The sequence below is a fragment of the Melampsora larici-populina genome (genome assembly GCF_000204055.1).
Source record: "Melampsora larici-populina 98AG31 unplaced genomic scaffold MELLAscaffold_30, whole genome shotgun sequence".
Lineage (NCBI taxonomy): Eukaryota > Fungi > Basidiomycota > Pucciniomycetes > Pucciniales > Melampsoraceae > Melampsora > Melampsora laricis-populina.
In genome coordinates this window covers 395,788-419,579 of record NW_006768794.1, presented here as the reverse complement: position 1 = coordinate 419,579, position 23,792 = coordinate 395,788, and the positions used below count along the sequence as shown (strand labels likewise).

General features: G+C 41.5%; 2 protein-coding genes across 2 annotated transcripts; both read left to right on the top strand.

Annotated features, from left to right (window-relative positions):
• Positions 1 to 2,129: 2,129 nt before the first annotated feature.
• Positions 2,130 to 5,648, top strand: MELLADRAFT_89467 (dipeptidyl aminopeptidase V; the record flags this gene model as incomplete). Its single annotated transcript, XM_007412405.1, has 14 exons — positions 2,130 to 2,274; positions 2,378 to 3,153; positions 3,224 to 3,317; positions 3,393 to 3,499; positions 3,583 to 3,801; positions 3,886 to 4,259; positions 4,324 to 4,447; positions 4,533 to 4,580; positions 4,667 to 4,739; positions 4,838 to 5,095; positions 5,165 to 5,193; positions 5,290 to 5,340; positions 5,442 to 5,514; positions 5,599 to 5,648. The coding sequence occupies 14 exons, from the start codon at positions 2,130 to 2,132 to the stop codon at positions 5,646 to 5,648; spliced, it is 2,421 nt and encodes an 806-aa protein (XP_007412467.1).
• A 10,967-nt stretch (positions 5,649 to 16,615) lies between these two features.
• Positions 16,616 to 17,805, top strand: MELLADRAFT_108555 (uncharacterized protein; the record flags this gene model as incomplete). The annotated part of the gene is made up of 5 exons (XM_007412406.1): positions 16,616 to 16,693; positions 16,791 to 16,970; positions 17,088 to 17,255; positions 17,343 to 17,457; positions 17,567 to 17,805. 5 exons carry the CDS (start codon positions 16,616 to 16,618, stop codon positions 17,803 to 17,805), a joined length of 780 nt encoding a protein of 259 aa, XP_007412468.1.
• Positions 17,806 to 23,792: the final 5,987 nt, after the last annotated feature.

The following is a 23,792-nucleotide window of genomic DNA, read 5'->3' as shown; positions in this document are numbered from 1 at the left end:
CTGGCTGGCATGTGTAGCTCACATTGGGTATGGAAATGTAGACAGCGTGTGGTTTATTAATTCACGTGAGTGTCATGTGCCACCCGCCCCGTGGTGTAAGTAGGTGGAGCACCTCTCATCACAACTCCTGGGGTACAGAACAGCATAGACTTGTATCTTTACAATACAAGGGTGAAGTATGCAGTGATAGAGTGAAGAAAAGGAACTTTCACCAAAAAAACCCTGCAAATTTTTTTGGGTATTACTGGGACCCCCTAACATTTGGGTCCCAGGGCGGGGCCGGGCTCTGGTTGTGACTAGACTGGAGCAACTGTACAGCAGTTCTTGCAAAGTACAAGGTGAGACATTGAGAGCCCTCAAATTTTGATCAAGAGTCTCCATATCTGGGGGGCCTGTAGGGGCTCTTGACATCACATGCACTAATAAGAAATACAGAACACACATCAAAAAGAAATTGACTGCAATCATGAGTCCAATCCACTCAGCATCTGAGTAAAAGCATATGCAGCATTAAACTAAGGTTTTTCAACCCAAAGACAGCAGATTTGAGTGCTCTGTTGTGCCCACACTTGGTTTCTGACTCCCACATCTGAAAATCAAGGTTGGGGGTCCATTTGTGACCCCTCAAAGTAAGTGGATCATTGTGGATGCTCTTACCTCTGTCACAGTCTGGTCTCTGTTCAATTTTGACTCCATCAACAATTCAGAAGTATTTCCGCAGGATAAACAGCATTCAGCATCCAAATAAGGCCCTGTTCAGTATAGCTTACAAAGAGTGGGAGAAATGCATTATTTTTTGAAAATGATCAATTTTTCAATTTTTCAAAAAATGCTGTTTGTTATCACTTTTCCCCCTGTTTTTGCAAGCCATTTTTCAGTTGATGATCTATTATTTCTGATCAGTTATATGGTGTTTTGAAAGCTGCTCTAGACAGGCTCTCAAGTTTCAATAATCCATTATAAACCTGGAAGAAGCTTTACAACTCAGGGCTCTCTTGCATCAAGATCACCTCCAATCAACATTTTGCCAAGAAAAATCTTGCTCTATCACACTCATGCTGTGCAGTTCTGCTCAACTGGCCTCCTTGTATCTCATCTCTAGAGCTCAGTATATCATAGCAATACCCAACTTCAAACTTTAATAATTACCAACTCTACTCTGATTTGTACTAATTGAACTTTGGTTTTTGCCCATGGCTGAGCCTGTGATCTTTACAAGTTCAACTCTCACTTTGATAACTTGACTTTCATAGTCATAAATTTGACTTTTGTATTTCAAACAATTACAGGTGATGAATAGAAACAATGGACCAAGGGGTTAGACTTGGACCAAGTGATTTCACTATCAATGAAATGAAACAATTGGGTGATTCCATCAAACCCTCAATGTATGATTCTATTGAGTCATCAATGAATCAATGAGATATTTGAGATGAGTTAATTTCTCATTGCCCAAAATCAAAATGAGTGATTGGAAATCAAGATGATGATAGGTTATGATTGTTTGTTAAGTTTAGTAAATGGCATGAGTCAATCACAGAGAAGCAGAATATGTTGTAAGTTTTCAGGGAGCTTGTAAGTGATGATGAATTGGAGATGAATCAATGTGCCTCAGAGAGGCAAACAAAAAACTCTGTTGCCTCATGAAAATCCACAGATGGGGAAAACATCATAAAAGAGCCAGATTTCTCCTGCAAAAACTCATTCCCCTCACAGGCCAAAGCCTACCTTGTTGTCATAAACTTCTTAACGAGTGCCTTGTTTTGCTGGAAGCATACAAGAAGCAGTGTGGGACTTGGATTGTGCACTGTGTGACTATGATCAACTCATATCATACATGATGAAATGTGACAGAATATTATGTACATTTAATTAGGGCTGTGACCTGGCAGTGGACCCACCCCTGCCTGGCCTCAACACCTTTCACAGAGCTGACAGTATGGGCCCTGGGGCACTTAAACCTAGCTTGATGGCAGTAAAAAATGGCCCTGTGGGCACATCCAGCCGCTTGGGCGCCTGACCCGGCAAGGGCTCCAACCTTTTTTCCGCCAACCATATTTCACAATAATCAGGATGCAGGGTTAGTAGATCTTATTTTGACAGACTCAAACCCCTATTGAGCTACAAGAATGCCCTGCATCCCTACTCTGGTGTGCCCTGGTCAACCCCGAGGGCTACTGACAGGTACCCGGCTCCACCCAAGGCCGGGCAAAGCGCCTACCCGGACCCGTCATACTCGGGGCCGGCTCACATTTTTACATGTGATTGATCGAGGTGACGTCATCATCATTGACTTTCACTTGAACTCTCTCCTGGCAGCCCCTGACCTCGAGACTCAGCCTACTTCCCTCTACTTCCTCAACGTCCAATCAAATAGATCGAATCAAAATGGATGCAAAAAACGATTCTCCCGAACTAGACCCAATCAGCTTATCAGAATTACCAAGAATCAATACTTATATTCCAAATCAAAATGGGACAAAAGCTTTAGTTTTCATAACAAAATATAATCATAAACAAAAACAAATGAACAGATCATTACAGTTTATTGAACTTCAAAGAGAAACTCCAAATCATGAACTTTTGATTGATAATCTAGTTTATACTGAAGCGATTTGGATTGATTCTAATACGATCCTTTATCTCAGGCCTCCAGGATCAAGTTTAGAAAAACCTGATTTAGATCCTACTTTAGATACTTCATCTGCCACTAAAGAATTGAATCAAAGACTTGATTCTTTGCCAAATAACGAAGGAAAATTAATTGAACTATGGGCCATAAATCTCGAAAAGAAAACAAATGAAAAAGCTTATGAAAACTATCTAGTTGGAAAATTACCAACTACAATCTCAGATTTACAATCGATTTCATTATCAAAAACCTCTGCAATCTTAGCTTTTTTTGCAGAAGTCTATGCTCCTTATGATCACGAATCAATAAAAAAAGTGGATGAGATTGAAAAACTTAAAAAAGACGAAGATGATGGGTCTTCTGGAATGGTATATGACGCTTTGTTTGTTAGACGTTGGGATACTTGGATGAATCCTCATGGGAAATCTAGTCGGGTTTATTTTACTCAACTTTCTCTTACTGAAAATCTTCAATGGTCGTTATCTTCAGATTCGACTTTTTATTCTCCTTTCCCTAATTTAGTATGTCTTATTCTCTATAGTTTCTTTAAAATCTTTCATCATACTAATTAGATTCTGTCTCACGAAATAGACGGTTCCTAATGGTCCACTTGGTGACGGATCTGATTTTGATCTTTCAGGTTCATCAATCGTTGTAACATCAAAAGATCCAAACTTAAATCCAGGTAAGTAATCAATCAGAATGAAAGATTTCTCTTTTAGTCCTAACATATCGTTTGATTTTTATCTGTTTGAAAAAGCTTGGCATACTCGTCAGAACATTTATGTGGTACCATTATTTCCAAAACATAAAGAAGATGGTAGAATAGTAGAAGTCACAATGGGAGATCAAGGTGCAACTTCAAATGTAAACCTCTTCCCCTTTCCTCTTCAATAGTCGAAAAACATCTTATACTTAATTTATGGGAATATTGGTTCTGTTTCTTTTAGCCTGTTTTTTCACCATCAGCAAAATCTAATAATACCAGAGATAAAGGGAAATTAGCTTGGTTAGAAATGAGAATAGATGGATACGAATCAGATCGTAATAGAGTAATGATATATGATTTCGAAACTCGTAGAAGATATTGTTTAACTAAACATTGGGATAGGTCTCCAAGTCGAATAATCTGGGGTAAAGATGATACTGAAATATTTTTAACTGCTCAGGTTTGTTCTTTCTATAATCACAAACAAAAATCAAGCTTATCACTTTCTTTTTATATCTTTGATGTTTGTTGGTTGTAATTTTAGGAACATGGTAGGGTGAAAGCTTTTCGTCTTCCTGTTAAAGAAGATTCAAAAGAAATGCCAATAAGTCTAACAAAAGAGAACTCAATTTCTAATCTATCTTACTTACCAACTTCAACACCTGAATCCACAAATTTATTACTTACAACTTCTTCATTAAATTCATTAAATTCTCCATCCATCTTAAATTTATCAAAAAATCAAGATGTATCATTGATGAAATTGAATTCTTTTGAGACACTTGGACTTGATGGACTTGATGATGCAGAACACTTTTGGTTTGAGGGTGCCGAAGAAGTTAAAGTTCATGGGATCTTTATTAGACCTCCTGGGTTTAAAAAAGGTGTCGAAGAAAAATGGCCGTTATTATTTTTAATGTAAGTTATGTAATTCAGATGAAAAGTCTTGATCCTTTTCTTAATAATTGGATTTGTTTGGTAGACATGGTGGTCCTCAATCGGCTTGGAATGATTCTTGGGGTTTAAGATGGAATGCCAATGCATTTGCATCTGCTGGTTATCTTGTGGCTATGATCAATCCATCTGGTTCTACGGGTTTTGGTCAAGTAAGTGATCATAATACATTCTTGAAAGTTTTTTTCCCTAATCATTCTTGTGGATTGAATCATTTTGGGTTTTCTTTTGGTTTAGGAATTTACGGATTCTATTAACCAACAATGGGGTGGTAAACCTTATAAGGTGGGCTTCTAATTACATAGGATGAGATCGAATTGCATATCTTGGATCATTTATGATTTTTGGTTGGGGATGGAGTGAATTTTTAGGATTTAGCAGCTGGTTATCAGTATATACTTGATCATTATCCAGAGATAGATTCAAATCGAACAGCTGCACTTGGTACGTTCTCGAACCATTCCCTATCTATTCTCCAAACGATTTTTCTGATTTCCATTGGATCCATATTTGACTCTTTCTTCTTTGACAAAAACACACAGGTGCAAGTTACGGAGGTTATATGGTCAACTGGTTGATGGGACACAACAATTCACCATTCAATTTTAAAGCATTCGTTTCACATGATGGAATCTTGAATACAATTTCGACTTACTTTGCTACAGATGAAATATATTTTCCTGAACATGAGTTTGGTGGAACTGCTATCCATAAGAAAGAAGTTTATGAGAAATGGAACCCATTGAATTTTGTCGGGAACTGGAAAACTCCTTGTTTGGTTATTCATAGTCGATTCGATTGTAAGTGGTTCAGTTTCTCTTCTTGATTGATTGAGTTGTAGGGTTTTTTATCGGTTTGGTTTGGGATAGATCGATTACCTGAATCTGAAGGAATAAGTGTAAGTTTTGAAACACTTGATTGCAAAAAGCTTAGATTCTTTTGGTGTTTGATGATTGGTTGAAATTTCATCTGATATTTATTGGGGTTTCTTTAGGTCTTTAATTCTTTACAACGTCAAGGAATTCCATCTAAATTACTTTATTTTGTAAGTCGCATTTTTCTTTTTTCTTTTTTCTTTTATGATTGGAAGAAATAATAATGGGATTTTTTGGTTGGTTTTTTTCTGGGGGGTGGAAATCGGAATAGCCGGATGAAAATCATTGGGTTTCTAAATCTGCTAATTTAATACGTTGGTATAAAGAGATATTTAAATTTTTGGGTAAATTTGTTTCTCTTGTTACTTTTGTCGAGTTTTTGAAAACTCACGATTTTCCTTTTTTCGGGTTATATTGCACTTTTAAAGATGAATGGTGTCCTGCTGGAGTAAGTTCAAGTGTTTCTGGTTCAAATTAAAAGAAAGATCCAATTTATCAGGAGAAAAGAAATTAGTGAGTTTTGGGTCGAGTTGGTTAGAATTCTTTCGGTTTATTGAATGGCATTTTGAGCCTCTGAAGAGCATTAGAATTTGATTTCAAAGAACTCTGTGATTGTATAGGAAGAAATATTGTATGTATAAGTTCTGGTGCGGATTTTGTTGCAGGTTGGTGTTGAGATTTTAGAGGTTTGATGATGCTTGAATAATAATTTGAAGTTTTTATGTATAGAGAAATGATATTACTTTTCAACAGATTTTGATAAGGAGAAAACCTTCTGGTTTATTTCAGTTGAGACATCAGACATTGGTTTCGCGAGATTGCAAGGGTAAACAAAAAGTTTGTGATGTAGAGATGTGAATTCTCTTACCTTTCTAAAGATGGTCACCAAAATGTGTTAATGATCATACCTGAATCTTGCAGACAAACCCATACTCATCCCATTTCAATGTCCTAATCCGTAAGCACTTGGTGCATAGATTCAGTAGCTCTTGCTCAAAGCTAGACTGCATAATCAAAACTACCTTATTAATTCTGCCTTCATGAGATGATATAAGTTTCTGAAGGGGTTTAGGAATCAACACATCTGCTGGAAAAAACACAAAAACAATCAACATCCATCAATCAATGGAGTGATAATGAAGCAATGATGATGAGCAAGAGTAGAGATGGAATGACACCGCAAGGATTTCACCATGGTGTAAAAAACAAAATCTCAGGAGAAATACAATGCTATTTGTCCTGCAATGTTTTTTGGAATAGTTTGAAGCATTTGACTGATCAAAATCAACTCAGCAAGCAATGTCTGATACTTTTTTGGGTTTCTGAAGAAAATTAGAAATTACACACCTCTCTTGCAATCCAAGCCTTGTGGCAGCTCTGATACTTTATATTCCATTGGATCCCATAGACCACCATCAGGGACCGTTTGGAACCTTTTTTCTCTCCGATCCTGTCAAACTCTCTATTCCAAGCTGCTGAACAGGTAATTCTGTGGGTAATAAAATCAACCTAAATACCATGTAAATATAACAATGATCAGTCATCAGTTGATTGGAGATCCTTCAATCCAGTGAGACACATACCTTGCGTAATATGCAAATGACATTGTTTGCTTCCCAACAATGCGTAGGTTGAGCTTTGTGATCATCTACTGTAAATTCTGGAAATACTTCATCTTTGGTTTCAGCTGCTTCACCCTGGTCTAACAAGTGTGAAATAGCTTCTGCAGGTGGAATTGATTTGTCAGTGTCAAGGTCCTGTAAGCTGTGTTCCACAGGGTTCTCTGATTCAACAGGCTTATAAGATTGTCTGCTATGAGGAGGAACTATGGTAGGTTTATTTGTACCTGATTCCTTGTCTTCTTTGACAATGGTTCCTTTGGTTGGCGATCCCACAATCAGCTTATTTCACTTTGAGGGGTGGAGGTGCCTTCACACCCAAAGCAGAAAACCCCGCCTTAACAAGTAAGGCAGCTTTGCAACAATATGCATGCTGTCTGGCACCCACCAGTAAGCGGGAATGTTAACCTGTTTCAAACATTGCTTGTGCATTTTGGAAGCCATTTTTTTATTTACAAACTTAGATCATGAATTGGTGGTCTGGCACAGCATGTAATTGAACAAAGATAAGATGTTAGCATGGTATTATTGAAATATGAACACCTTGATGGGATGTTGGCAAGCCACATTGAATAAGCCACTTGGATCTCAGATGATTATTTGAGATCCACTTTACATGCTTTATATGAACTATAAGACACAGCTGTTCTTTCAAGTCATCTGTGATGGTTTCTAGACAAGATGTGATGTTGGTATGATTGTGCATTACCAATTGGGTATCATTGAGGAAGAGAGTTGATTTGTCTTTGATGAGCTTGACCATAAATTCACAATCTTCCTACAAGTAGGTTGTTGGATGGCCTTGTTTCCTGTATGTATCCGGTTCTCTGACAATAGCGTGTAACATCTGCCAAGAGACTTCCATTTCAAGAAGGTTTGGGGTGAAATTTTGTTGAGAACTTCTGTGTTGATTACAAGAATGGATATACCACAAAGCAACTTGTTGACAGCAATCACTTTGATTTGAGGGCTGTACTTGGTGAAAGGCATACTAAAACAACAGAATACCTTGCATTGGATAGAAAATGTTATGATTGGATCAAGGATATAGAAGTGGTCATATTGGGGCAGCAAAACAGTCAACTGCCTCAATTGAGATGTCCCAATCTTGATTGAAGCCTATGTATGCTTATAGAATGGCCTGTATTGGCATGTATTAGCTCTGAGATTATGTCATTAAATTTCAAAGTGACAAGCAAAGGTGGAATGACTGTAGATAGAAAACCCAGACCAGCAGCTTCACCCCACAGTTTTAAACAATACACTGAGGGCGCAGTCACTTAAGCAATTTCTGGTGAGAAATCACATTCTGAAAAATTCAAAACATCAAGAAACTTACAGAATGTGATTTCTGGTCAGAAATTCCTCAAGTGACCACACAGAGCATTGCCACCAGGCCATGTAAATTGGACAATACAGGATGTATTCATTTTGTGCGGGAAAACATCTGAGTCACCGGACCATGTAAACAGCCTGTCTGTGCCACACCATCCAAATCTCAACCATGAGAGTGCAAATTTGAACTGTGTGCAAATACCTCAGCTTCACTAATCCCACATTCTGACATGGCCAAGTCTGCTCTCAAAGAGGGGCTTATGACTAAAATCCCGGGTTTGGCTTGAGCACATCAAAAAATTCAAGGACCTTGGATCCCCACAATGAGGACCCAATACAACATGCAATGTCACCAAAATTGGGAGGAGCTTCTTCAAGGTCTTCTGTGTCTCCTTGTACATTATTTAGCATGTCAACAGTTGTGGGTCACAAGGAAATTGGACTCCAAGAGCAAGTCATTTTGAACCGGTCAAGCACACGTGTAGGCCCTGTATTGAAGTAGAGCCAGATTCGCAAGAACTCAACAACTCAACTGTGTCCTTTTGCTCAAGTAAAATGGTGCAAGTAGTGGCACTAGTGTGGGTACAAGGCTTATAAGAAGCTCTGGTCATCATTGTGAGGTTACAAGATGTCTAGAGCCCTCACAATGAGATTTCAAGCAAAAGTACTTGAAAATCCTGCTGTGCTCAGGCAAAACCTGGGGTTTCAGTCATAAGCCCCTCTTCAAGAGTGGATGTGGCTGTGCTGGCTCACAATTTAATCACATTCCAATCTACAATCCTCTCCCTTGGTCATTTATTGTTTTGACTTGTCAGTATCTACACAGCTGTGGTTTTGTCAACCTATGCGCAAATCTGTGATACAGGCTGAGACCTGTCAAACAGTCATTGTCAGACAGCCTTCTTGCGCACCAATGTGAAGATGCTCCAAGGAAAATCAAAATATGAAGACCCGGGAAACTAAATCTGTACAATTCTTCAATGCTTCACAGAACCCAAATGTCAATGCGGCATCAATCAAAGTCTTTGCCAATCCAGATGGAACTTTTTTGCTTGATTGTGAAATCCCATTTGATCCACCCTTGGTCATGTCCTATCAAATCTATACTCTTGCTGCTGAAAAAACTACCCAGTCTTGAGCTGAAGACACAGATATCCCCAAGCTTCATGTAACTTTCTTTAGTTCTTTTGTCATGTTTTTTTTTGTTTCTCACGTGGCAAGACTTGCAGGTCAAATGTTGAGACTTATATCATGTTGTTCTGCCTACTATTGCTTTATCTTCTTATATATATTTTTGTCTTTTGACTTGTGATGGGGGGTCTTGTTGTTGTCTTTCTCGTTTTGTACGTGCCTTTTTTTTAATTGAATGTATTTATAGTGCAATACCTGGCCCTAGGGCATAAAAACACACTGTCCTGAAACAAGTTTGATCTATCTAGCCACAAGTTAGTAAGAAAAAATAAGGGTTGTGAGGCAACTAATGGGCCCGTCACTGCGTCTGGTAGAAACAACACTGGGTCAGCTGAGTTAGCCGTAGCTGGGACGCAGCGCGGCGCAGCGGATTTTATCATGCGCTGCGCTCCTTCGGAGCGTAACGTTTTGGGCGGGGACGGAGTTGCGCTACGGGGCCCTGACAAAAGTCGATTTTTCCAATAAGCTACGCTCCGACAAACGTAGCCCCGATATCCGGCACCGTTAGCGCCCGTGCCGGGTCAGAGCTCAATTTGGTATGAATCACCATGATACATGGTGATACTTCCCAAATTGGAACCTTCATGCCACCCCCTCTCGCCAAACGATCACAAACCAGCACTAAATATCCCAATGTGGCCTCTATATCAATGTATTAGGCCTAAACGAGAGGCCAGGGACTCAATGGCCACGCTCACGCTAACTAGAAATCAAACGTATTGGACTGTATTCAAGGTATAGTATTTCCCCCAATCTTCATTTCCATCCGATTCTGATTCCACTCTTATCTCATTTCTTATCCTGATCCACTACCATCAATAACTATCCCGTTTTTTCAATTTGGATATCTCTCTTATCAACATCTAGTCCAAGATGTCCTCAGTAACCTCCGACACTGTAAACATCATTCAACTTCCCCAATTTGGCAGAGGAAAATGATTAATAGTACAGTTTTTCATAAAAGAATCTAATACTGCACACCTGGGCCATTTCACCCACACTACATATGTGCAGCAAGCTAAGTCAATAGTTGTCTATCATGTACATACAGGTCTGCTCAGTTTTTTGCCCATCAGAATAAATAAATCACATGTTATACGACATGTAACTTTTTCGACTTTGAAATTTTTTTCCCAAAAATTCACTACATATAATTCTGTAGCTGCTCAGGCAATATTGTTGAAGCTATGTCTTAGTAACAGAAAGTGTGTTACATGCAGTTGAGTTGATGAGATCACACCAAAACATTGAGTCAGTGTATGTAGTCAATCTTTTGGAAGCTTTTTTCAATCTGAAAGAAGTTACAGCATGTATTACATATGAATAACTTGTCCTGATGAGCAGATAACTGAGCAGAACTGTATGTACATGATAACCACATATTCACTGAGCCTGCTACACATATGTAGTGTGGGTGTTATGGCTCAGGTGTGGAGTGATAGACCATTTTATGACAAATCATACTCCCAATCATTTTTCCCTGCCCACTTGGGGAACCCGAATAATGTCTGCAGTGCCGAACGTCCGTCGCGGAATTGCAAACAAACTAGCGAATCTGGAATGTGTCAACCGAGTCCGGATTCCCGTCGTCGTGTTTCTGTCGAAGACATCATCCTAGCAAAGACTAAGAACAAGCGCAAGCGACCTTCCGTATCAGCCTCTGCCACCATCATCACCTCTGATGATGAATCTGTGGTTGGAGGTAACGTTACTCAGGCTGAATCCGAACTCGAAGCCAGCTCACAATCTTCTCCGGTGGCCAACAAGACCAAGAAAAAGAAAAGTAAAGGCCAAAGAAAATCATTGAAAGGCAACGAGGTTAGTACAATTGGACTAATTCTTTCCACTAGTTTCAATTCTATTACTAACGTTGATATTTTGCATTGAAGAAGAAGCAACCAGGAAACATCACGAAGGAAATGTTGCGAGCTGATTCCGACGAAGAGAATGAGAAGATTCAAGCCAAAAAGCGCAAGGTTGAGATGCCCGACAGTGAAGGCTCGAAACTCAAGTGGTACTATGACTCACCGTTCCACTGTCATGACAGCAAAGGCAAACCGGACGTGAGTTCCTTTTTTCAGTTTTATATCTTGTGTTATTTTAATTCCATTCACAACGAGCGAAAGTACTGACTATATTACTCATTCATGTTGTCCTAGGATCCTTCCAAAGCCCCGCTGTCATACCCCTGTCGCTTCTGCAAGAGAGGCAGGGACGATCCTGTCAGAGTCAGTTTAAGTAACCTCACCGGAAACCTGAAAGTCCATCGAGATGGATCTACACAAGACGGCCGATCCGACGTTGGCTGCCCCGGTCGAATCAAAGCTCGCCAGCACAATCCTAACTTTGTTCCCCCATCGGTTGCTGAAACCCGTCAAGCGCTTGCTAAGAGCAAGGGATCAATCAGTTCTTTCGTCGTCAGCACACCCTCCACCACCTTCTCAAACCTTACACTGAATCAAATGGCTTGTACATGGCTTATCCGCCAAGCTCAGCCTTGGAATCGAATGGAAGACCCCATCCTTCGAGGTATGATTCGATACCTTCGAAAGGATGCCCATCTATATGGACGACGTTGGGCTGCTGAAGAGGCCAAGCAGGTCAACTTATCTCTCAGGGAAAATGTGTTTGCTGAATTAAAGGTGAGTAATGTTACCTGACTAATACATACAAACCAGGCTCTCAATTCCAGATTCAACCTTGTTCACGATGGGTGGACCACAAAGGGTAATCGCCACGCTTTCATCGGAGGGGCAGTGACCTTCATAGATGACGACTGGAATTACAGAGTCCGCCACCTCACACTCAAGTTAATAACGTGGCATCACCATGGGCCTTGGCTCGCAGAGCCCATGGTGAATATTTTGGCAAAACATGGGCTCTTTGAAAAGATAAGTTCTTTCTTTCGATTTCTCCCTTATTTATGATTTATGCTGACTTCATGTATTGTATCACATGCTTTGTCAGACAACTGACTCTGGGTCAAACAATAAGACCATGGCCCAGGAAATGCACCATCAGTTTCTCGAAAAAGCCGCGCCCTTGTACAAGTGGGACCCACATACTATGCATATTTTTTGTTTTTGCCATAAGCTTGCGTTGATTGTCAACGCAGGCTTGGCAGCTTTAGGTGTAAAGGCACCTCCGCCTTTGAAGGTTAAAGAGTCCGATCGAGGCCATTTCCCCATTATCGAGCGAATTGAGGAGGAAGACGAAGATGAATTGGCAGAAGAACCACAAATAATACCACCGTCTTCTAGTGTCCGACCTCGATCTAACCGTGTTGAAGATGAAGACGAAGCAATTGAACACGACGTACAAGACCTCGAAACGCCACCTGTAATTGTTGCTGAGCTTGATGACGAGGGCGAGTGGGACGCCGCAGATGCTGAAGATGAACAATGTCCTGAAATATTGCTTAACGAAGACAATGAAGCGCAACCCACCCACCGTCGTGAGGCTAATCAAGTAGATTTTATATTGCGCAAGGTAATAACATGCATTTATTATCTTTGTACAGTATTAATTGGTTTCATTTTAATTTTTGAATTGAAAACCAGGTCGATTTCATAACCCGTCGTATTACTCGATCTGCAGCTTGGCGCAAGGAATTTGAAAGAGTAAGTGTTCAGAAGGGTTTCAAGGGATCCCTGATTGCGGGATACGGGATCCGTTGGAATATCAAGTACCAAAGCCGCCACAAAGCGTGGCTAGCTCGAGAGGTCAGTAATCACAGGTTTTTTATAATTTGCACTTGAAACTAACTCCATCTTCTTCCTTCAAGGTCATCGATCAACTATGCCGAGATGATCTGAACATCGTTCATTCTAAGAACCGTCCTGCTCGTAAGAACAAGAAGCCATATGGCTATTTCCACAAAATGGAAATGACAACTACCGAATGGGCCCAAGTTCGCAAGATCAATAACGAACTGGAAGTAAGTTCCTTTTTCTTTTATCCAAACCCATTTTGATACGAAATGACATGTTTCTCAAGCCTTTCATGAAGATAACGCTTCAGATGGAAGGTGACGGACCAACGGGATGTATGGTCATCCCGAAGTACGTGGAGCTCCGCAATTCACTCGAGAAGAAAATCGAGCCACTCAGCGCGTCGGATGCAATCTATCCCATGCTGGCTAAGATGAAAGAGAAGACGGTTGAATATTTGAACGAGGCGCTTGGGTGTGAGACCCTGGTCATGGCCACCATTCTCTACCCGGTTTTCCGCCTGAAGTTTTTTGGAAAGTGGTTTGGACCCGACTCTGCCGTCACTATGAATGCTGAGGCAATGTTACGACGTCTCCACCGGGAATACGAACTTACTGCACCTGCTCAAGCCCCAGGAAAGTCTTCCCAACAAACAAAATCATCAAAGAATCCATCAACTTCGTCGCCAAAGCCGGATATCTTTGATAGTGACTCCGAAGACGAACCCGAGATTGAAGAGTCAGAAGATGTGGCCTTGAAGAATTATTCACGCGGTGCTGACAAAATGAAGGCAGACGATTATAACGTTCAAGATCCCAAAGCAAGTTTGCAATGGTGGAAAGTGAGTCTTTCTTCATCATTGGAGATAGTGACGGTATAGATTGATTCCTTCAGAGATTGATTCCATCTGATTAATCTGTTCAGCAACATGAAAAAAGCTATCGGGTACTGGCACGCATGGCTAAAGATTACTTAGCGTCAACAGGCTCTTCATGCGCCGCTGAACGGATTTTCTCATGTGCTTCGGACATTCGTGCCTCTAGCCGAGGTAGTTTGATAGCTCGGACTATCGAGATGCTTGTGTCAAGCAGGTTGTGGTTAAGAGAAGGGGTAGACCTTGGTTTAGGGTTTGAGGATCTTGTAAAGGTTTTCAAGGTGATGGGTATTCCCATGCATTGAATTTGTCTTTGTTTCTCTTAATTTTTTTTTTCATTTCAAGTCTTATTCAAGTATTTAAGTCTTTACTGTCTTTAAATCTGTTTACTTAAAGTTTCAAAACTCTCATTCAACAATCTTGTCAACTATTTTCCTGTTCTGTCTTATGCTACGACTTTGGCGCTGTAGCGGTAGCTGTAACGCGTGCGCAGCGTGCCTCCAGAAATCGACAAACGCAGCTGTTAACGCCCGTAGCGTAACTCTATGGAGCTGCGCTACGTCATTTTGTTTTACCCTTATGTTGAAAATCAGCTGCGTTAACGGCGTGACGCGCCGAGACCGTATGAAAATGAGCTGCGCTTGCGGTTAACTGGGCTGGAGCGTGTTGCAGCGCAGCTGGCCCAGTGTTGGTAGAAAGGTGAGTCCCTGAGGTCATTGTGTGCTATCTTTTACACCAGGATTTGTCTTCAAACTAGCACAAAGAATCAAAGAGAATCCAAACTCAAAGATTTTTCATGATGTGAAGTATGATTCAACTGTTAGTTGGAACTTGGGAATTGGGATGCAGGAAGAGGTGTAAATTTGGGGTCAAAAAAGGCATAAACTCCCAATACCCTCAAATATTAGCCACACTGACATTCAAGTCTTCGGTCGGCTTGAAGAACAATTTGTCCCATTTGTAGTGATCGCACAATTCTCATCAGCTCACACTTTTCATGCTACCTACATATCTATCTCACCATGTTTCGATGCAAAACGTCTGTAACCCAACGTTGATGTGCAATCTTGTGGCGCGAAGGGCTCAGAGTCCAACGGATGTTTCGTATTGCACTTCCAATCACTTTCGAATCTCCAGAAAGCCAACAATTACCCGCATCCAAAGCATTATATCTCAATACCAAAGCAATCTGGCTTGCGTTTGACCTGACTATAGCTGGAGCAACACACCCGCTGCCTCAAGGGCAAAAACGTGATTTGCGCTTCCCGGAGACTGATCGTCAGGCGACTTGACTCTTCTACATACGATTTCCTCCTGAATTGTATATTTCGCGCTCTAGTCGCATACATGTTGGATGATGCGTTTAGTCGCACTACCGAAGGATAGAAACAATGCTTCGAGCTTGGATTGGAAGGAGCAAGCACACGCATCCTGCTTGAATGCGATCAAAGCGATGGCATCCCAAGTTAGGCTTGATCAACTCGAACTGTTGATCGCATCATGGCCTAGAGATCGGATGTCGCACAGAGAATAGTCCCTCTCTCAAGCATGACTTGCACGCTCAATCCCTTTATGGGGACGCCACTAAAAAGATATCTTTCTACCATTGCACCCTTCGGAAGAGGCTCGGAGGCATAGGAACATTTGTACAGACTGTAGGTAACTAATATCAGAAGTACAGGACATCTAGCCACTCGATGTCAGGAGGATCTGGAGTAATCAAAAGGATAACCAGTTCCAGATTGCTGACTGATATGAGAGGGACTCTCTAGAGTCTAGATTGTCATTTCGGGCGTCTTAAGATTGCAAAATGACGTGTGAGACGTCTCTGAAAGCATCAAAACAGATTTTAGACGGGCAAAAGCTTTCATCTAACATTTGTTTGAAAACCTTTTTGACCCCAGACCAAAAAACGACTGGATACTGACTTTGTTCAACCAAATGTCTGAAAACGACGTGCCAAAGGAGCTGCTGACAATATGTTTGATAGCCAAGGGTTTGAAATCTTTGGACTGCTAATCAATCGTGGTCAAAGTCTTGATTGATTGACAAAATTTTAGGATCATCAAACCAGGATACAAGACTTGAGGCATGTAGCTCCTGTCAAAAAGAGGATTCTGGTGTTTGACAATATAGCAAATATTTCTTGATTGCTTTTGTTTTCTTATTTTGGGTATAATGAATGTAAACAGATATGGTCAAAGTATTTTAGGTGATGAAGGGATCAGTACCCGAATTGTGGGCAAGATAAAGAGCTGAAAGCCAAGCTCACCAAACATTCAATAGGCATATATTGAAGCTATGAATCCTTGATGCTCAACAATCCAAGGGATAGGAATTATGGGTTGGATGTTCGGGATCATTCAGTGGATTGTAAGGGTGAAACCTAAGGGCAAACATTTTATTTTGACGAATTAATGCTGGAAATTGGTAAAGTAGGCATCACAATCATTTTGTACAGCTTCGACTTCATTATTTGGAGTACAAATGATAAATTAATGTACTTGCATTATTGTTAATGCTGGATGACATAAGAAATGTGGCAAAGCTGATACTGATGCTGATCCTCCCAGTCACCATTTAGCTTGTATCGGTTGTGTCTCTTACTCAGAGACCTTTCCACAACTCACCACTTTGGCTCCCAACTCCATATTCCGTCCCTTCCGTCTCCCTTCAAAACTTCTCGTCTACAACCTTTTGATTGATCACTATCACGATGCGGCCTCCTGCCCTCAATCTTAAGAATTTTAGAATCAAGAAAGTTTTCACCAACAATATCAATGATGCCGATGCAGTGAGTCCTTGTTTCTTTTAATTCACTTCCTGAACCTCTTTCATCCTTTCATCCTTTCCCGTTTCACTTTCTCACTATTATTCTTTTGCTTCTCCAGAGCTATGCCTCAGGCAGCGAGCAAAGCTCTTTGGAGTTGGAATTCGGTGGTCTCTCCCCAGCTAGACTGGCGATGTTCAACCTCGAGGACCCTCTACCATCACCAATTTTGGAGCGCCCCCTGCGCATCAGAAGCCCTATCAGAAATGCTTTCTCCAAAGGATCTGCCTTCCTTCCTATGGTGAGTATTGTAGATGTATCCACTTATCATTTTTGATCTTCTATTCACTTGCTGACTTATCTCTCTCCACTTTGCGTTTCCTCTTACTTTTCTTCTTGGTACTCCAAATCATTCAAGACTCCCGACTCCACTCGTATTGAATCAGAAGCTCCTTCTCTCTACTCTGGACCACCATTGGTTATGAACCCCGACGGCAGCGTCCAATCTCCTCATCGAAAACCCGATCTAATCATCAAAGGCGGTATCAAGAAAGTTTGCATCACGGAACTTGATTTAATAGACTTGGTGAGTGTTTCTAAATCGTGTTTGCCATTCTTCTTGATTCCCTGGAGCTCATCAGTTTTCACCGTGTTTTCCTACTTCGCATTATAGTACTTCGTCTTGCCCCCATTCAAGCCCCTCAAGAGAGTACTCTACACTATTCCGGAGGAGCCTGAGGAAGAAGAAATGGTTGAATCTAAAGGAAAAGGGAAGGGCTTGGCCAAAGGTAAGTTATTTGTTTACTTTTTCATTCTGATTTTCTTTCAATCATTTCAACAATCAGTAAGATGATTTATTCTATTTTTTTCCATTTCTGTTCACATTTCCTTCACCAGATGATGAAGACTTTCAAACAGTCCCAACTTCTATTCTCAAACCACGTTTGAAGCATCGCGGATTTGTGGTGGCTGATGGTGAAGATGTTGGAGAAGCTTTACAACTTTGGGTTGGAAATGAAGAAAAGCCTGAAATCAAGAGTGGAGTAGTAGATGAATGCCATGCAAACAATATTTCTTACTCTTCTGAATATGGTGAATCATCTGTTGGGTCCTCTATGTGGCGAAATACTTGGTAGATATGTTATGTGATTTGTGTTATGTTTATTGGAATTAGGAATTGGAATACATATTTTTATAATTGTATCATATTTTTCAATTTTATATCATGATGATCAACGTGACCTTGTCTTCGAAGTGCCATTTTTTCATCCTTTTGAGGTCCTTGGTGAAGTCACGGTCTTCCGCCGTAATTACCTTTTGAGATTAGATCCCTTATTTGATGTCGTTGTCCTATTCAACACAGGTAGTGATCATAGCCTTTGATCTACTGTTTAAGAGACGCTTTTTTGACATGTATGATAAGTGTGAGCTTTGCACAGTTGGTCAGCTGAGAAGTTTTCCTGCTAAGTTGCACCCCTCACCTCAGACTTTTTCAAGAATACCGCCTTCTGTGCTTCCGCTAAGCCCTTTACTTCGACTCTGTTCAAAGTTGTGTATACTTCACTTCATTGACATCCTAGCGCGCCTGGAGGCGAGTGATTCTAAAGATGTTGACTAAGTAAGCTCAAGAATTGATCCCAAAACGGCTCACTCTGATTAACCGCCCTGCCTTTAATCACTGATGTGGTCGTGCGCTATGAGCACAGTGACTTCCCTTCATGCATTGATCAGATGACTTCGTAAGTATGCTGGGTTTGGTAATGACATGCCCCTCAATGCATTCTGTCAAAAGTCAAGGCTGTTGTTCTTCAAGAGAAGAGTGGTCACAGGTACATATTCTTTCTCAGATTGTATGGTTTAGAGAGCCCCCAGTGCTTGGGCAATACGAGTGACATCACAGTTTGGAGATATGTCACTCTCATTATGTAGTCTGCTTCAAGATGGACTGCGAGCAACACTTGAGGCGGCCCACTGCAAAAAGCGGGTGCGGAGCGCCGGCGGGGCGGTATACCCCGCAGGCGCTACATGTATTTTGAGGATCAGGCTACAGCCGACCCGCCACCGCTCTCAGTCTGAGATTTTTTACATAGCCGATCGGGTCATTAGCGAGGCGGGTCAATTTTACGCCCCGCAGGCACCTCTCAGAGTGGTTTGCAGCGGTTCATGCCAGATGGACACCTACTGCCACTATTAGACACACTTCGACCTCCCCCATCCCTCCCATACGACCCAGATGCCACTTCCACCACCCCATTTCACTATCTCCGCAGGTTTGATCACGTCAAATCTTAGCCACCATTGCCAAATCCCTTCAAAACTTGGCCAAAATCGTTCGAATATACTCCATTGATGGACCAATCTGCACCAAATCAACGCTCCTCATATCCCAACTGTTTGGCTTTCGACACAAAGTAAGATTGTGGTTTGCCCTTCCTTCCATCTTATCGCACTTTTAGTTGTAATCTGAACTGACGTCAGCACCCTCTTTCCTTCTTCAATTTGATAAGACCAGAACGAGGGTGCTTACAACTCTCATGATTCCTATATAAGGTAAGCTTTCTTTTTCACCTCATCCTTTGGAGCACGCGCAACTATATATCAGTAATCATCTTACCATATATACTAAACTTGAAATCTGACTTACCATTTCGTTATCTTCCTCTTTCTGTCTTCGATCTCGATTATCGAAAGAATTATCCTTGATACTACTATGGCTCCGTCGAATTCAAACCTTGCTCCTCCATCTTCTGGTCCTGTTCTTTGTTCTCGTAGTCCTCCTGCTCCTAAACCGGGCTATGTTATCCAGTCTCCTGATTCGCGACTCTCTGTTCATCGTCCTTCAATTAGTAACAGCGAAAGCAACTTACCCAAAATCGATCTCAGTCTCAATCCTGATAGCTCGTTTGATTCCAAAACCGTTAACAATGACTCTGATTATGAATCTGTTGTTGAAATTACTCAAGCCAAGGATTTCTTAGCGATGTTACCCAAAAAGAAAAAAAAGTTGGTCAAGAAGTCGAAGAAGTCTTGTGCAAAGGGTAAGGGTCGCCCAAGGGACTCAGCTGCTTCAGCAGGCTTGCCGCGAGGGCCAGCAAAGAAGGCAAAGAAAGCGGTGGGTATACCAGTAGGTTACAATCTTGTCTTGATTTTTTTCTTATACTGTTGTCAACCTTGGAGACTGACGTTCAACATTTCTTCAATACCTTCCAGACCGGAATACCCAATTGTATCAATATTAATCAGGACTCCGAGATCGAAATTGTCGAGTCATCAGGCGTTCGTCGCGCTCAAAAAGGCCGGGTTTCTCAGTTGCTGGAGTACTTCCATCCGCCAACCCATATCAAGGGCAAGGTGGGTTTTTTCCTTTGTTTCTTCTTTTTTCATCTATTTACTCTTTTCTTTTCATTTCCTTCTTTTTTCATCTATTTACTCTTTTCTTTTCGTTTCCTTCTTTTCGTCAATCTCTAGAAAGGTGACAATCCCCGTTCTTTCGAGTGTAGGTGGTGCAAGGGCACGTTCATACGTGGCCTTCGCACCCACTACAATCTGTACGCTCACCGTGATGGCGCCAATGGGCGCTCTGCCTGCCCTCGAAGATCTCATGCGATCAAGGCCGGCTGCAAGTTACCTCCTACCTGGGCTCAAGAGCAAGCAGCAAATGCCGCCACATCAACCGATCTCACTACTCAACCAACTCTTGACTCCTTCCTCTCACAAGCTACGTTCAGTGTAGACCTGTGCAACACCGTCTTGGTGTTGTGGATCATGAAACATGCACTTCCGTTTAATCGATTCTATGACTTGCCTCTCCGAGCAGCTTTCAAGCTGGCTAATTGACGCGCTGACTTGAGGACTCCAACATGGGCTGCTAGTGTTGCAAAGGAGTTGTATCAGAGCTTGAGCTCAGCTGCTATTGCATTAGTCTCAGTAAGTAATTGTCTCTGTCGTCTCTTTCATTTCACCTATATGTTTGATCTAACCGTGTTTTCTTTGTGATAGAAAAACACTGGAAAGTTTTCTCTTCAACACAATGTTTGGACTACCAAAGGTAATCAATACGCCTTCATAGGTGTTTCAGCCAACTTTATCAACCAAGAATGGAGGTACAGAACAGTCCACCTTACTTTGAAACTCGTCGTGTGGAACAAATTTGGCTACCTCTTAGCCCAACCGGTGGCACGGTTTCTGATCACACATGGACTCCATAAAAAAATAAGTATCTTATCTTGATCTGCTCTCACCCTTCCTTTTCGATGTCATCTTCTAATTACTGACATTGTTTGTATAATTTCCTTTTTAATCTCCTTCTATTACATGATAGGTCAGGCAACAGACTCCGGTTCATCTAATAACACGATGGCTTGGGAGATGGAGGTTATGTTCTCTGAATGTGATGATCCTGTTGATTGGGACTCATCGGTGAATCATGTCCGCTGTTACGCACACAAGTTGGGTTTGGTGGTCAAGAAAGGTTTAAAAGTCTTGGGTCTAGCGGCTGGACACATCAAGCCTACTACCCCGCCTAACGCTTATGTCCCCGTTCCCATTGTGACCCTCAATGACGACTTGACTGAGGACGCAATCAACTACGACGAATCCAATGACAACGACAAAATCCTTGATCCACAAGCCAGTACCAGAAGATCACATGATGAAGAGGAAGACACCGAAGATTATCCAACGTATGAGGATGTTCCAACCGATGGGTGCATTGTTGTGAAGGGTGCTATGAAGGTAAGCATTTTTATTGTATCTCTCAACCGTTTTTTGTAAGGTTTGACCCAGCTGACATCAATTCCTTTCTAGTTGAAGGAATTCAATGCCTTACTCACTCGTAGCAATGCAAGACGTGGTGAATTTCAAGCGCGCGCCAAGCAAATGAACTACCATGGTCCTGGTCCGATTGCTGGGTGGGGTGTCAGGTGGAACATCGATTTTGCAATGTATTCTGCACTGGTGGCTGCCCGCGATGTAAGTGTTTTTGTCACCTGCTGAACAATATGCACCAACTGACCCATATATCTTTTCTAGGTGGTTGAATCCATCCTCATTGCTGACCGTAAAACAAGATACTACGGTGGTATCATGATGGCGATGGACGAATGGGATGCTGTGGAATCACTATGCAAGGTCTTAGAGGTAAGTCCCATTAACCATCTCACGTTCTAACCCAATACTTATTGGGTGTCTTATTCATCTCATTCAGGTTTTCCGCGTTTCAACCAAGCGCATGGAAGGTAATACCATAACAGGTTCAATGATGTTAGCAGAGTACCTTTGGGTCATCCAGTCCTTGAACAACACACTCACCACGTCAACCTTCCCAAGTCTCGTTCGCATGATGGAAGTCATGCTAAGTCAACTCGCGGTTTATCAGAACGAAGTTTTGGCTTCTGACCTGATCATCGTGGCAACTGTTCTCAACCCAAAATACTGCCTCTGATTCTTTGAGTTGCACTACAAAGACTATGCTGGACATGCCAGGCGCCTCATTGAAGAAGCCTTTGAGTCAGCTTTGAGAAGTTGGCCAGTCACCCCAGCCTCTACCCCAGCCCCAACTCCCTCTCCAGGTTTGAATGACGAAGTCGATCACTTCGACTTGTTCACCTCAACTGCCACGTTTCAATCTTCTGAATCAATCCGTTTGGGCAAACTCGAGTCTTATCTTCAAGGCACCAATCTGATTGTTCCTGGACAACAGGAGCTGATTTGGTGGAAGGTTTGTTTGTCTTCTTTTCAATCCTGTCTTGAACAGCTGACTCATCCCCTTCTCTTTATTTGTGACAGGAAAATGCTTCTGACTTCAAGGTACTTGCCACACTTGCCTGTGACTACCTCACCATTTCCGGTACTACCTGTGCACAGGAGCGTACTTTCTCTTCGGCGGCCGACATTGCCGTTCCTGGACGCGGGTCATTAAAACCTAAAACTATTTCGCGGGCTGTTGGATGTAGAGAATGGCTGAGATCAGGTATCTCAACCAATGACAAGTTCTCTGACAGCCTTGACTATTTGGTGTTGTTTGAAAAACATGCTCACAAAAAAACAATTTCTTAATCAATCTGATCGATCATCTTTTTCTGATCCTTTTCTTATCTTTTTATCTTTTTGTATTTTTACTTTTCTTTTACTCTCATTAATAGTTGATTTATTTTCTGATCTCTTACTTTATCTTTCTATCATCTTACCTTCCCTTGTCTTTTCTATCTTTTCTTTTATCATGTCACTCGTTAATTTCTGACTCTCTTCTCTGACTTATATTTCTAGTCGCTCTTTGATAACTTATTTATATATGATATTTGATCTTGTTTTATTCTGTCATATTGTACATATACCTTTCTTGCATGTGAATAATTGAAAAAAAATTGTGAATATATTCTTGCCTCGTGCCGCTCCATTACGCTCAAATCTGATGAAGTGGAGCGAGGGGCGGCGCCGATAGGCGCCGCGCTCTGTTACCCATGTAGCGGGTCTTTTTCCAAAGCGGATCGAGGGTGATCTTCGTCTGTACTATGTAGCGGTATACCGCCCCTCTACAAAAAACCCGCCGAAAAGCGGATCAAAGCGGGTCGCTTCAGGTGTTGCCGCAGCACTGCGCTGCAGCTGCCTCTTGATCCACTTGAAATCAAGCAACATGGACATTCGTCACCGCTTTCATTCCCTCCAATAAACACCTTGCCATTCCACTCAAGCTTCAACCTCGCCAGACTTCGAAGAAACTTGGGGTCAGCTTTCATGGAAAGAATCGGTGCCCAAATTGGAATAAACGGTGTTTTTTGAATTGTTGCATCTTGGCACAAACAATGATTTTTATGAATCGCTTTTTGTGAATCGTTCTTCCAAGGAACCCGTGAAGAGTTTTTGTATGATACAGTGAAGTTTTTGTATCATTCTCACAAAGAACAAGTCAAGTGAAGTCTCTGTCACCTCCTATCTCACTTTTAAATTGTCTTGAGTTGTCTTTTTTTTTTGATTCAAAGCAAGTTATCAATTTCAATCAAGTGATTGATTCCAAAGATTGTTCACTTGATAACAAGAGAACGCGAATAATAGTTGAGAAATTTTCAACAAAAAATCAGTTGCTCATGCAAACAAGCCACATCACATCTCTACAACTTCTAAC